Raw genomic sequence first — 15,493 nt, 5'->3', positions numbered from 1 at the left:
ACTCTTAATAGTTTGGGGTATACCCTTCCAGTCTGTTTTTTTCTATGCATATATAGATACCTAAATACGTGTGTGTGTGTGTGTGTGTGTACTTTTACCTTTAAAAATAGGATCATACTATAGGGACGCCTGGGTGGCTCAGTCGGTTAAGCGTCTGCCTTCAGCTCAGGTCATGATCCCAGAGTCCTGGGATCGAGTCCCGCATCGGGCTCCCTGCTCTGCGGGGAGCCTGCTTCTCCCTCTGCCTCTGCCTCTCTCTCTCTATCTCTCATGAGTAAATAAATAAAATCTTTAAAAAAAATAAATTAAAAAAATAAATAAAAATAGGATCATACTATATATGTTGTTTTGAAGCCTGAATTTTTTTACCTAATAACATATTGTGGACATCTTTTTTATCAATACATGTAGCTGTACTTCATTTTTTAAGTTGTGTGTAGTCTATTAAAACAATGCCATAGTGGTTGGCATGTAGATTGCTTTCAATATTTCCATACTATTCGTAAAAAATAACCCTCCAATGACCATTCTTACACACACACACTTTGTGCACCTATCTGATTAATTCCTTAGAATACATTCCTAGAAGTAGAATTACTGAATCAGAATATGCACCTTTAAGGGGCACCTGGATGGCTCAGTCGTTAAGCATCTGCCTTCGGCTCAGGTCATGATCCCAGGGTCCTGGGATCGAGTTCCGCATCAGGCTCCCTGCTCTGCGGGAAGCCTGCTTCTCCATCTCCCACTCCCCTGCTTGTGTTCCCTCTCTCGCCGTGTCTCTCTCTGTCAAATAAATAAATAAAATCTTTAAAAAAAAAAAAAAGAATATGCACCTTTAAAATAGTGATACATTGCCAACATGCTCTTTAGAAAGGTTAACCAGTTTTTAATTTTAAGCAGTTTTTAATTACATCAGTAGTATTTAGGAGTGCCTCTTTCTCAATTTCATAGTTACCATTGATATCTATTGTTTTTTTTAAATTTCTGACAGCTGATAGGTAAAACAAAAATCTCATCTTTGTTATAAAATGTACTTTTAAAAAAACTGGTGAGATTGAGTAGCTTGTGAATTATTTATGAACAGTATTTTTATTGTATGGTCAAATGTAATGTTCTATGGCTTTATGGTAAGATTGTTTATGAAATTTATGTTTCTTTTTTCTAAATTTTTATAATGTAATTTCTAGTTTTAGGAGATGAAGGACTGTATTTGATGAACCTAAATGATAGCTTATCCAGTACTCTGCATGATGCCCTTGAAATGGTAAGAAATTATTGGCTCCATATTGAATTCTGACACAAAGACTATTTTGATGGATTTGTTGCCATTGATCAGGGTTTTTTCTCAGATATTTGAGTTACAGGTATAAAATTTAATAAAATATCCATGAAGGAATTTAAGGCTTCTTGCACATTTCATTATCATATTTGCACATTTCATTATAATTGTGAGAATGAAAATAATTAACCTCTGTGGCTCCAGTACTTGAAAAGTACACAGTTAATGTAATTATGTAATGAAAATCTAGCTCAATGCAAATTGTCATATGGGTATAGTGCCTTTATAATATTTCAGACAGGGCTTTATCTGTTTAAACTTGCTCTCTTATGATATACTTGTTATTTTTCCCTAATCAGGATTATAATTCTTTGTGCTAAAAATAATTGAATTTATTGGCATAAGAAAAAGAAACTGAAATAGGACAAAGTAGTACCAGCACTTCCTATTTATTACCTAGCTCTGTGGAAGAAAAAATTGGCATTTAAAAACATGATTACAGGGGCTCCTGGGTGGCTCAGTTGGTTAAGCACCTGACTCTTGATTTTGTCTCAGGTCATGATCTCAGGGTCCTGGGATGGAGCCCCATGTTGGGCTCTGCACCTAGCGGGAAGTCTGCTTGAGGATATTCTCTCTCTTTCTCTCTGTGTCTCTCTCTCTCCTCTCTCCCCCTCTGCCCCTCCCCTCACTCTCTTTCTTGCTTGGTCATTCTCTCAAATAAATAAATAAATCTTTAAGAATATATATATATTATTATAGGGGTGCCTGGGTGGCTCAGTTGGTTAAGTGACCAACTCTTGATCTCAGCTCAGGTCATATATATATGTATATGTGTGTATATATATATATATGTTTATATATTAAATTATATATTATATATAATTTTCATAATATGTAATATCAATTAGTATTACAATATATATACTATCAATTATTACATATCTACATATAAATATCATATAGAAATGATAATAGGAATTTTCTTTTGAAATACTACTAAGGAATAGAAATCTTTACTTTTTATATATATTTTTAACCACCTAAGCAAGGGAAGGTAGTTGTACTCAACTTTCATCTACATTTATCTATAGCCTTTGCTAAGCATTGCTGTTATTGTTGCTCTTTTTTTAAAAGTTTGATAATTTTTGACATATGTATATATCTGTAAAGCCATTACTACAATCAAGATAATGAACATACCATCATCCATCACTCCCCAAAGTTTCCTCGTGCCCTTTTGTAATCCCTCCTCCTCATATCTTATCAGTCCTCTCATCCCCCACATATCTACCACACTGCCGGTCTACTTTCTGTAGCTATAGTTAGTTTGCATTTTCCAAAATAACAGAAATGGAATCACATGGTATATATTCTTTTTTTTTCCTGGTTGCTTTAACTCAGCATGATTTTTTTTTTTTTAAAGATTTTATTTATTTATTTGACAGAGAGAGACATAGCGAGAGAGGGAACACAAGCGGGGGGAGTGGGAGAGGGAGAAGCAGGCCTCCCCCCGAGCAGGGAGCCCGATGCGGGGCTCGATCCCAGGATCCTGGGACCATGACCTGAGCTGAAGGCAGATGCTTAACGACTGAGCCACCCAGGCGCCCCTCAGCATAATTATTTTGAGATTCATCTGTGTTGTAGTGTGTATCATAGTTTGTTCCTTTTTATTGCTGTGTAGTAATGTGTTGTATGGATGTACTACAATTTGTCTATTCACCTGTCAATGGACATTTAGGTTTATTCCAGTTTTGGCTATCACAAAGCAACTATGAACATTTGTGTTCAAGTTTTATGTGGACATATGCTTTCATTTCTCTTGGGCAAATACCTAGGAGTGGAATGGATAGATATGTGGTAGATATATGGTAAACTTTTTAAGAAAATCTGTTTAATTTGATCTGCTAAAATTTTGTGTTGGGTGCTCGCTTCGGCAGCACATATACTAAAATTTTGTGTTGGCTTTTGCACCTATGTTTTATAGGAGTTATATTTTACAGGAATTACAGGAATCTGCAAAGAGTTTTGGGCTTTGCGCAAGCATATGGTTAAATCGCCTAAAGACAGTTTTACCCTTTTGAGTCTTGCTTTAAAGATTCATGAGGCAAGACCAGAGCAGTACTCACTCTAGGGCTATTTGTTCCCTATTGTGGAGGCAAGACCCTTCTAGGCACTCCAGCCATTGCCTCATTAAATGTGGTCTTCCAACCCACCCGGTAGGAAGAGCTATTATTCCAGCCTGTGTACACATGGACACTGTTGGAGCCAGTCCTTTGTCCAGCCTCATGTGGTTACCTCACATGCATGTGCTGATCAGTATTCAGTGCTCAAAGGGGACCCTCTGCAGGTCTCCAGAGTTCTCTCCCTGTGCAGCTTTCGCTTTTCTGGGAGCCTGTCTTACGAACTCTAGCTGTCTTGGCTTCTTGGAATTTCAGCCCCGTCTTCTCAGTTCAGGGGGCCGCTGAGCTCTGCCTGCATTCTCCCTCCTGTGCCACAGCCTGGAAACTCCAGCCTGGAAACTCCAGTGAGCTGGAGCAGTCACAGGGCTCTCCTGATTTGTTTCCATCTCTCAGGGATCACCGTCTTTTGTTACCTGATGTCCCACGTCTTGAAATGCAATTTTTTCATTACTTTGTCCATGTTTCAGTAGTTTCAAGGTGTTGGGTAAATCTGAAAGTAAAGTCTGGTGGCATTATTATCTTTCCATTGGTATCATTATACATGATCATGATGAAAACAGAGAGATTGGTCTATTTTTGAAAAGTCACGTCCTTCTGTCCCTTTATAATCATAACGCTAGAAGTTCCTGTAAAGCAACCACTTGAAGTGATGTAAACTAGGACTGTGTATTAAATTCACTGGGGGAGGTTTTAAAAAATATGCATGCTGGTTCCATCCTCTGATAGATGGATTTGGTAGGTCATGAGATTTGTATGGTGTGCACGTGTATGGCCAGTTAGAGGCCTAGACCTGTATATTTTGAAAAAGTTCCCAGTGTTCTCATGTGTGTCCTTTGTTATATGTGACATCTCATTTTACAGATGAAGTTGAGTGAGGTTAAATGACTTGTCCATGTCACATAGCTGTTCAGTGACAGATACACAACTCTTTTTACATAGATACATGATACTTTTCATTTTAAGCTAATAATTGTACATTTTGAGTTCTAATTGGGGCTATCTGAATCCTAAAGCTTAAGTTACAAGAGGCTGGGTGTGTGTGGTGGAGCATTTCTCAAGTCCACAAGCAGCTTTGGAGGCTAGGTAGCATCTTTATGTTATTAAGGATGTTAATCGTATAAAGATGCTGAATCTGAAAATTAATATATCCAAGTAACAAAATTTGTTAAAAACAATTTGCTTTACTGTATACAGGGGTATAAAATAATGCATTAAGGAGTTTTTTTGTAAGTTTTTAATGAAACAATTACTTTTAACAGTAATTATCTATTGCAAATAATTGAGTTCATTATGAAGAGAGTGGAAATCACTTTATGAAATAATATGTGGGGAAGGCAAAATGAGATGTCCTTATTTTCAGAGAAGCATTAAACTAACATTTGGTTTACTTAATATGTCATTATGGCATTTTTACCCATTCTTAGAACTTTATCATGGTGCCAGAGCATGTTTAAGTTTATAGTAAGTTTGTTTAAAGTAATAGCCAAACCAAAATGGGACTAAATGATAATATCTTTTTTTCTTCATTTGAAACTGAACTCTAATGTTTTTGCTAAGCCTAAATCAAATATGCTACAAATTCTTTTTTTTTTTTTTTATTCATTTGAGAGAGAGAGAGAGAAAGGGAGAGAGCAAGAGCGGGGATGAGGGGTGGGGAGAGGGAGAAGCAGACTCCCCGCTGAGCAGGGAGCACTCTATGATGATCCCAAGACCCTGGGATCATGACCTGAGCTGAAGGCAGAGGCTTAACCCACTGAGCCATCCAGGTGCCCCAGATATGCTAAAAATTCATAATGAAGTGAAGTGCAGAAGTACAATTTTGAAAATCCAAGAACAACTTGAAGTCATGTCACCAATAGGCATTTATCTATATACAGTTGGGGGATAAAGACTTATAGTAATCTAGAATTAATAAACTTTGTTTCATTACTAGTAAAATAGTAAGTAAATTACTTAGTAAAATACTAAGTGAAACATACTACTGATGGAATTAAAAATCTTGTTAATAGTTGTATTTACAAGGGAATCCAGTTTCTCTGACTCTGAGCCCACACTGTCCTTCATCTTTGGGATAGGTCTTATTTGAAGTACCAAGAAGCCTAGTCTGGGTCCTCCAGGAAGGGTTGCAGTACCTGCTCCCTAGCCAAGTACCAAAGGTCAGCCGAAAGGCAAAGGGACAATCAGAAGTCTATAGGTGCCTTAACACATTTCTGCACTTTTTCATTTTTGCCTGTGGTCCAGGTTTCAGCATCCCCCCAGTCCTCTGCCCCCATCACTACATTGGTGTTGCTTTGGGTGCTGCATAAATATGAAGCAGGAAACTGTGTGAACCAAAAACCTGATGGCCCTACATAAAACATTTATGAATCCTTATAACTCAATCACTTGGGACAGAGGATCCAATTTTCATGTTTATTATAATAAATGTCCAGTTTAAGTGTAAGCAAATTATTTTATAGTGTTGTTTCTATTTGAGGCAAACTAAAGAGTTGTTAGTACAGTCAAATGGAAATGAGAACTAGATGAAAATAGTGTCCACCTTCTTTCCACAAAGTGCTAATATGACCATTTTCATGATGGCTGCTATGTTTCATTAATCACAAGTCAAGAAAAATGCAGTTGTTTCGTAGAATTTTGTTATGTTAATTGTCTTTATATTTCATTCAGGAAGATGATCCTCCCAGCGAAGGACAAGTAATTAGGATGCCCCATAAAAAAATTCAAGCAGATGCAATTCTTTCTCTTCTTGCTAAACAGAACCAGGATTTCTTGGTTTCACAGCAAGCAGTCTATCATTCAGAGGTACTTATTAACCTTAATGATTTTTGTTTTCTTTTGGTTTGATCTAAATACAGAAAAAATAACAAAAATATTCCTACTTTTAGTGAAAGCATGCTAATTCTTCAGCTTATTGAGGGGTCAATCTTATAGTAACTTTAACCTGAAATCAGAGCTCTAGAGTTTTACAGCTGAAAGGAATTTAGGCCATCTGTTCCAGCCCTCTTGTTCTACAGTTGAAAAAACCTGAAAAAACTGAAGCCCTTTTAAATGATTTGTGAGGATCATTCATTCTTTCTTTCTTCATCCATTTACTGAATATCTACTATACACCAGACACAACCTTGGAAAAGGTACAAAGATGGAGGAGACAGGACCCTACCCTTAGGAAACTTACAGTCCTGTAGGGAGAAAAGGGCTTAACAATTACTCTATAGTTGATAACTGATCAAAATATTTAGAAAGTGTTGAATATCTCAGTGTAACTAGCACTTTAGATAAAGAGAAAAGTCTGGAGAAGTTGGTTGAACTAGATGATCATAAAGAACCTTTTAAGCCATGGAAAGGCTTGGGCACTGTAGAGGCAAGGAGGTCACAAGGTAAGATACTTAGGAAGGAATATGGAGGTTTTATAATCCAGTCCTGGTGTTTGGAGGGGAAGAGGGGAATGAATCCTGATCCGGTTTCACCTGCAACTTTTCATCCCAGATGGGGATGATGTTACTCTTACTGTGGGGCACCAGTGCCTACAGTCTGAGTTGTTGCCAAGATCAATGATACTTATGAGTATGAGAGCATTTTGTGAGTAGGCAAGCTAAGGCTTCAGTAGAATCATAGAGTATTAAGGTGTTAAATAGCTCAGCGATTACAAGCACCCTAGAAAATTGATTCATAATAGAGAAGGTACTATTTATTACACAACATTTTATATGGTAGTGGCAAAGTAATAGAGACACTGTGAAATATTCCTAATTATTTTCTAGGGAAAGTGTATCTGCTGTCGTTCTAATCTTTGCCTAAGAGTCTCCAAAGGTTTTATATTAATTTCAAAACATTCCTTTTCTATTTAGAGGTTGTTGAGGTAATTGATGTTCCTAAACAAAAGTCAGATTAGGGACTTAGAGGAGATAGAACTACATAAGAATTTGGGAAAATTGTAGAAAATCTTGAATGTTGAGCTAGGAAGTTACGCTTTATAGTCAACAGAGCCATCGAAGATGTTTCAGCAGCGATTTCTTCATATGTTCTAGAAAAACACTTGGTTGTAATTAAACCCCATTTAAATGAGAAGGCATGAGAGCTTTCAGATATTAGAATTTTTATTCAGTTCTTGATTAGTAAACTCATAGTTAGAATATTTATTTATTTTCTTTATTTTATTATGTTATGTTAATCACCATACATCATTAGTTTTTGATGCAGTGTTCCATGATTCATTGTTTGCGTATAACACCCAGTGCTCCATTCAGTACGTGCCCTCTTTATTACCCATCACCAGGCTAACCCATCCCCTGCCCCAGAACCCTCAGTTTGTTTCTCAGAGTCCATAGAATATTTCTAAGTCACAAAATGTGGTAGTGATCATGTATATAATTTTTAATGCAGAAAGAAAATAGAAGTCTTCATTTTTTTAGTTTTTAAATTTATTTTATATATTTGATAAAGAAATGTATTTGTACTTGTATACTTTCCTGGGGGAAGAACTTATATTAAATATGATGAAAGTAGTCTTCTTCAACTTATGTACTTCTAAAAAATGTAACAGTTTGGATAGGGGTAATGTTTGTCACTTAACTATAAGGTTCACCCTAACAAGTTCAGGCAGTTTTCATTAATGAAGAATGAAAGATAAATTTTTTATTATTTTAATTTGAAGCTGTATGAATATGCAGTGTGTGCCATTATTTAGTTTAAATCATAAAATTTTTCTTATGTGTTTTGCTATCAAATTTGGAGTTTGAAAAACATAATGGTTATTTAACTTCATAAAAAATAAGATATTAGCAACAAAGCCTATTGCCAGATGCCTGATTGAACTAACTTTTTAAGTCTGTCTTTCAGTAGTGTGTGTGTGGCTTAATAAGCACGGGCTAAAATACCTTTCAAGCAGTCAAGTGTCATGGATCATGGTATTTGACAAATTTTTGCTGTTTTGACTTGGTTTTAATATAGTGCTCTTAACAATTATTTCTACCTTTGATAGGACTTGGAAAACAGTGCAGGTGAACTTAGCGAAGGACAAAGGCCCAGGCTGACAGCAGCAGTAGAGAACATCTTACTGGGACATTCTGTCTCTATGCAGCCACCTGCCACGAATGCAGAGTCTTTGGATCAGAAATGTGCTCCTAAGCCATTATCTCAACAATTTGACACAGTTACAGGTATACATCAAAATATTGCTTCTTGATATATCATTTATTAGAATGTACTGGAATCCCATCACACTGTCTTTGTACTATTTCCGTGCTGAATACTATATTCTGTTTTGTGTTATAATTACAGTAGTGATCCTAATCTGAATTAAGAAAATAACTATTTTCAGGTGGGGGCAAAATTTCTTTATTAAAAACAGTCCGTTTTGGCTCCTGGGTGGCTCAGTCGTTAAGCGTCTGCCTTCAGCTCAGTTCATGATCCCAGGGTCCTGGGATCGAGCCCCACATCAGGCTCCCTGCTCAGCAGGGAGCCTGCTTCTCCCTCTCCCACTCCCCCTGCTTTTGTTCCCTCTCTCGCTGTGTCTCTCTCTGTCAAATAAATAAATAAAGTCTTTAAACAAACAAACAAACAAAAAAACGGTCTGCATTATTGAAAAGTTTAGTAATGACTTTTTTTGTGGTCTATATGCCAGTATTTTCCCAAATGTGATTCAGGTATCAGTGTTAGTACGTGAACCACTGGGTGGTGCATGGAGTAATTTTGGTAATATGCATACATACACTTGAAATTATTTAATAGTGATATGTTTAGTTTACTGTATATTAAAAAAATATAATTTAGAACACCAAACTGTGACAGAACATATCTTGTTTAGGACAAGGTTAAATTAGATAATACTGTAGAAATTCACTCTTTACATTGTATGAATTTCTGACACTGTGCTTAGTGCACTCATCACTATTTTAGAACCTCATTAGCCAGACTTTCTGCTATAACACTTTGGAAATAAGGATAGAAGAGAGAATACCGATCACTAGCATATACAGTTGATTCTCATTACCTGTGCTAGTTACGTTCTGTGGAGTCACCAGGAACACTGCATTAGTAAATACTGACCCATTGCTCCTCGGGGAAAATACAGACCTAGATTCCTGCAAACCTCTGATCATCTTTGTCAACTGATCAATATATAACTGTGTTAATGTGTGTTTCTTTTTAAAGGAATTTATTGTAATATATATTGTTGGTGCATTAACATTATGCCCAAGGTCTACAACACTGTAGCTCATGCCTGAACAAAGCTTATAGACTCCATGTATTTTTCTCTCTAATGCCCGTCATACTTTTGTGCACTTAGGATCCCAGATAGCACTATAGCACTATGAGCGGGGGCCACTTGAAACCACAGATCACCAACAAAAAGCACAAAAATGTGAATAAACAGTGAATAGATAGCAAAAAGGACCCTTGTTTACAGTAGAAGAACTGAAATAAGAAAACAGAGCATCAGCTTGTTCAGCTTCAGCTGGTAAAGTGTATGTTGGGTGATGCAGAAGTTTTTTACTGATCTACCCGGGTCTGTGAATGATCACAAAAGCACTTTGACTATGGATTTTGTGGTTAGAAATAAATTAGGTGAATTTGCAAATGTGGAATCAGCAAATTAATGAGGAGCAAATATATTCTCATTTACTGATTTTTCCATGCCCATTTCTGCATTCTCTTAAGTGAAAAGAACTTATGGAGGTATGCAGATTTTCCAAAAATCAGAAAAGGAAATGCATGAAGTTAGAAAAACATTGGTATAGAGTATTTAAAATCTCCATTTTATATTGAGTGAACACCTCGTATCATTCAGAATTAAGAGAAATTCAAGACTAATTTTTCCAGGAGAATAAATGTAAAGTAAGATTGGAGTTATTTCTCATTTTGTGCACATAGTGAGAGCATTAAATGTTCTGCGTTCTTTTAAATGAGTAGGATTTAAAATGGCATAAAATGTGACTCTTTGAAGTTTTTATTTAAATTCTAGTTAACATACAGTGTAATATTAGTTTCAGGTGTACCAATATAGTGATTCAGCACTTCCACTTGCTCATCACAAGTGCAGTGCTTAATCCCCATCACCTGTTTTACCCATTCTCCTCCCCTCCCCCACTTTCGCTCTGGTAACCATCGGTTTGTTCTCTGTAGTTAAGAGACTGTTTCTTGGTTTGTTCCTATTCTTCCGCCACCACCCCCCGCCCCCGCCTTTGCTTGTTATATTTGTATCCAGCTAACCGCAGATTGCAGTTAAACAGAATTGACACTAGGTGGCTCTCACAGATCACTTGAGAGCTGCTGGGTACTTGAGAAAAACTAGGTACTTGTTAAATTATTATAGAATAAAATGCATGAGGATATATCCTGTTTAGTCTCTCCTTATCCCTCTGGTAGCACCTAGCATATTATCTACAGTACAGTGTATTTATAATAGTAGGTACACTATAGATATTTGTTTAATAGGAAAAAAATAGTAAGTTATGTGGCATAACATAAAGATCGAGCATACAGATGAGGCAATATAGCAGAGTGTGGCTAAGAATTTGGGCTTTTGGAGTTTCAGATAGCAGTTTGAGTTCCAGCTCTGTGTACTTTGAGGCAAGTAACTTAATATCTCTGAGCCCAATAATTTTATTGGGATTGTATTTCTATTAGATTTATACAGGCAAAATATATTAGTAAATTACAGTATTGTTTGTCTTAGGTATCTATAATGGAGTACACAAATGAATGGATCAAAATAATTCTTTTCAAAACAACAACATTTTATGAAGCAATCTATTAATGACCTTTTGTGTTATTTCATTTGTGTGCTTCCTATATGCTTGGGAATAGAATTCATCTGCTTAATTTACAAAAACCAAATAAGGAAATGTTCAGAATTTATTATGGGCCACCCCAGTGTGTTTCAGTTATACTGCACTATTAGCTGTAGTTGAAAGCTATTGCAAATGTGCATTGTGTAGATTAAAAATATTTTGATAGTGGTTTAGATGTTGAAGCTACAATTCTTATTTCATAAAAAAAAAAACTCATTTATTTTATCTATGGCTTGTGTATCCCATTTGTTAACTGAGGATCTCTCTTTTAAAGTTAGTATTAGGAAGAATGTCTGCCTTAGAAGTTTCCAAATAATAAAAAAGTAAAATTAAAAAAATATATATCTGAGCCCAAGTTTCTTCATCTATCAAGTGGGGGTAATATTTAATAGATGTTTGCTATGTAGTAAATGAGGAAGGACCTTGTGGGCCGAATATGCAATGAGACACTGGGAAAAAGTAAAAAAATAGCAAGACTTGATCAGGGAAATATTAAGTACTTTATCAATGAATTAGACCTTAGGATACAATGAGATTGGAGTAGTGAGCAGAAACTAGGTCCTAAAAAATCCTGGATAATATATGAAATAGTTTTTGGATTTACTCTAAGATGATAGGGATCCATTTGTGAACCAAATAGAAAATAATGCCAACCTTATTTTATATTTATGCCCATGGAAAATTCAGTCTTGAATTTCTATCAATTCTGAATGTTTTGTGATATTCACAGATCCATTAAGGATTGTAAGTAAATGACTGATAATGATGATCTTTGTCTTTTATTTAGCATGATCATCTAAGGTACAGTGTGGTGAATAGATTGGAAAGGATTAAGACTGGAGGCAAGGAGCCTGATTGGACAGCTATTACAGTAAAGCTGGTGAAACATTATTCAACAGTGAGGAAATGTAAAAAGGAAGATTGAGAGACAAGGAGAATGGACAAGACTTAAGTTTGAATATGAGAAAAGCAAAAGAAAAGAGAATCTATCCATATGGTTGGATAGATGGAATTTCTATTCACTGAGAGAGAGGGAATATGGAGAAGGGATAGAATTAAGAGGAAATAAGGATGAATGGGGTTTTAAGCATGTGGAATTTGAGGCACCTTTGGGTTTCATGCAAATGGAAAAATCTGTTAGATTTGACAAACCCAAAGCTGCTGCTGGCACTGGCAATTTTGGGTGGACTTAGCCTTCTCTGAAAGTCTTAAGTGTCTAAGTCTAAGGTTGCTTTTTCATCGCAATAAGATTCTAGAAGAGTAAAATTAGGGATTTCAAGTTATGATAAATTTGATATGAATGATACAATAGTTACAAAGAGCTAAGTTACATTATACAGACAAGACACCCACACTCAATGAGCATACTTTTTAGAAGTGACACCATTGTGTTGTTGAGCAAATTTAGCATTGTTATGATGGCTGTCAGGGAATTCTTTCCTGACCCTTTATCACTGGGTTAGATGCCTGTCATATGTGCTCTCTGTATAGTCCTCTAATGGTGCTTTTGTCACACTGATCTGTAATCTCACTTGAGGGTAGGAACTTTATCTTGTTCACTGTCCTATCCCTGTCATCTAGCAGAGTCTGTAGCACCTAGGACATAGGAAATATATGTTAAATGATAGGGTGTTCTATGAGTTGAAAGCTATTACACATTTTGAAGCATTTGGGAGATATTTGATTATATACTTTCGGGGTTTTTACATTTAGGTCTTTTATCAAATTTTACCTTGTGTCTTTTTAATGGATTTTTTCTTTATACCATACATTAACCACATATAATTTTACATAAAACAAAATGTGATTATATCATACATTAAATTATAGACTCTTTTTGGAGTGCCTTCTATCCATTCTTTGTCCTCACATTTTCTCCTATCCCATATTTTGTCTTACCCCAGCTAACTCATGTTAAGATTCTGGCATGTAATCTTCCTGTTTTTGTCCATAGACACACTCATGTGTATAATATACATGATAGATACGTATGATGTGTGTGTGTGCTGTTATTTTACAAGTTGAGATCATATCATGCCCACTTGCCTGCATTTGTTTTTACACCGTAAATCCTATGGAAATTACTCATAAGTCTCTGATTGCCTGTGAGTTTCTGTGTCTTTTCATGTTTATTGGCCATTTGGATTTGCTCTTCTGTCAATTACCTACTTAAGTGCTTTCCCCATCTGTTAGGTTCTGAATTTTTCTTAAAACCATGTAATATTATTTCTATATTTTAGATGTTTTCTATCACCTGCATTGCAAGTATCTTTTTCCAAATTTATACTGAATTCATTGACATTTTTTATGGTCTTTCTTTGCCATATAGTTAACAAAAATTTTTATATAGTTATTTCTATCTTTTATATTTTATGTGTTTTTATGGCTTGGTTAGGTTTCTGCTAACACAAGTTTATACCTGTAGTCTTGTAGATTTTCTTGTGAGCTTTTCATCATTTAGTATATATTTAAATTTAAGTCTATCTGGAATTTACTTTTGCAAATGGTGTAAGGTAGAAGTCCAATATGATTTTCTTCCACATAAATAGCTAGTTGGGCCAGCATCAACTAATAGATAAGCTGTTTTCCTTTCTACTGAATTAAAATATCAACCAGTTTGTATATTATTCTCATAGAGGTAGGAATATTTTTCTGGATTCTTTATTATAAGTATTCTGGATTCTTTATGATAAACATATTAGACTATAGTGTCTTCATGGCACATTCTATTATCTGACAGGGCAAGTTTCCCCTTCAAAAAGTTTTTCATACTTTTGTTGGCAGGTCTCAGACATTTATTCCATATAAACTCTAAAACTTTTTTTCTATTAAAAATCACCCTATGGGCACCTGGGTGGCTCAGTCGGTTAAGCGTCCGCCTTTGGCTCGGGTCATGATCCTGGGGTCCTGGGATCGAGTCCCACATCGGTCTTCCTGCTCAGGGGGGAGTCTGCTTCTTCCTCTTCCTCTGCCCCTCACCATGCTGTGCACTCTCTCTCTCTCAAATAAATAAATAAGATCTTTAAAAAAAAAATCACCCTAATTGGAATTGTACTGTTATGTATTAATATTGGAAGAATTAATATTTTTATGGTATATCTTATTACTCAGATAATGTTTTGTTCTTGTCAATAAGATGTAATAATATTCATCATGTAGATTCTATGCTTTTCTTTCTTTTTTTTTTTTTTAAAGATTTTTATTTATTTATTTGAGAGAGAGAAAGCACATGAGAGGGGGGAGGGTCAGAGGGAGAAGCAGACTCCCCGCCGAGCAGGAGGCCCGATGCGGGACTCGATCCCGGGACTCCAGGACCATGACCTGAGCCGAAGGCAGTGGCTCAACCAACTGAGCCACCCAGGCGCCACTATGCTTTTCTTAATAATCTTATTTTTAATTATTTTAATGTTTTGGTCACTATAGTAAAGGATTATTTTTCTATTTTTAGGTGCATACTGGTATAATATAGAGAGAAACCAATGATTTTTATATATTTATCTAGTATTAAGTCTAATTACTGAATTCTCTTCTTAAATCTAATGGAGGGCACCTGGGTGGCGCAGTTGGTTGAGCGACTGCCTTCGGCTCAGGTCATGATCCTGGAGTCCCAGGATCGAGTCCCGCATCGGGCTCCCTGCTCGGCGGGGAGTCTGCTTCTCCCTCTGACCCTCCCCCCTCTCATGCTCTCTCTATCTCATTCTCTCTCTCAAATAAATAAATAAAATCTTTTAAATAAATAAATAAATAAATCTAATGGAGTTCTTTTTTCTCTCTAGAGTCTCTTGTTTTTCTAGATTCATAACCGTATTATCAGCACGGAGTTTTTAATATCTTCTCTTTTAACATTATTTGTGCTAATTCCTTTACCTTAATTCATTTGCCAGCCCTTGGAAAATCTTGGAAAAGTGACATATGAATAGAATAAGACATATCAAAATATAAAGAGGCTAAGGGCGCCTGGGTGGCTCAGTCATTAAGCGTCTGCCTTCAGCTCAGGTCATGATCCCAGGGTCCTGAGATGGAGCCCCGCATCAGGCTCCCTGCTCAGTGGGAAGCCTGCTTCTCCCTCTCCCACTCCCCCTGCTTGTGTTCCCTCTTTCACTGTGTGTCTCTCTGTCAAATAAATAAGTAAAATTTTAAAAATAAATTAAAAAAAGAATATAAACAAGCCAATATATAAGGCCTGGAACAGTAGTTAATCTGAATGATGGATATTATTACCATTATTAAATTAATAATAT

The 15,493-nt window shown here is 36.0% G+C and overlaps 1 protein-coding gene across 8 annotated transcripts in view; it reads left to right on the top strand.

The window, feature by feature from the left end:
- KIAA0586 (KIAA0586 ortholog) overlaps nucleotides 1–15,493 on the top strand; it is a 107,219-nt gene that overhangs the window by 52,618 nt on the left and 39,108 nt on the right. For all 8 annotated transcript variants that reach the window (XM_034993281.1, XM_034993283.1, XM_034993280.1 and 5 more), the window contains 3 exons: nucleotides 1,188–1,264; nucleotides 6,127–6,261; nucleotides 8,441–8,618. In XM_034993281.1, the coding sequence (XP_034849172.1) occupies nucleotides 1,188–1,264; nucleotides 6,127–6,261; nucleotides 8,441–8,618 (390 nt within the window). The remainder of the gene's footprint in view (nucleotides 1–1,187; nucleotides 1,265–6,126; nucleotides 6,262–8,440; nucleotides 8,619–15,493) is intronic.

This window comes from Mirounga leonina, unplaced genomic scaffold, assembly GCF_011800145.1.
Source record: "Mirounga leonina isolate KUSES-001 unplaced genomic scaffold, KU_Mleo_1.0 Mir_82, whole genome shotgun sequence".
NCBI classification, from domain to species: Eukaryota; Metazoa; Chordata; class Mammalia; order Carnivora; family Phocidae; genus Mirounga; species Mirounga leonina.
This window is presented reverse-complemented; position numbering and strand designations above follow the sequence as displayed.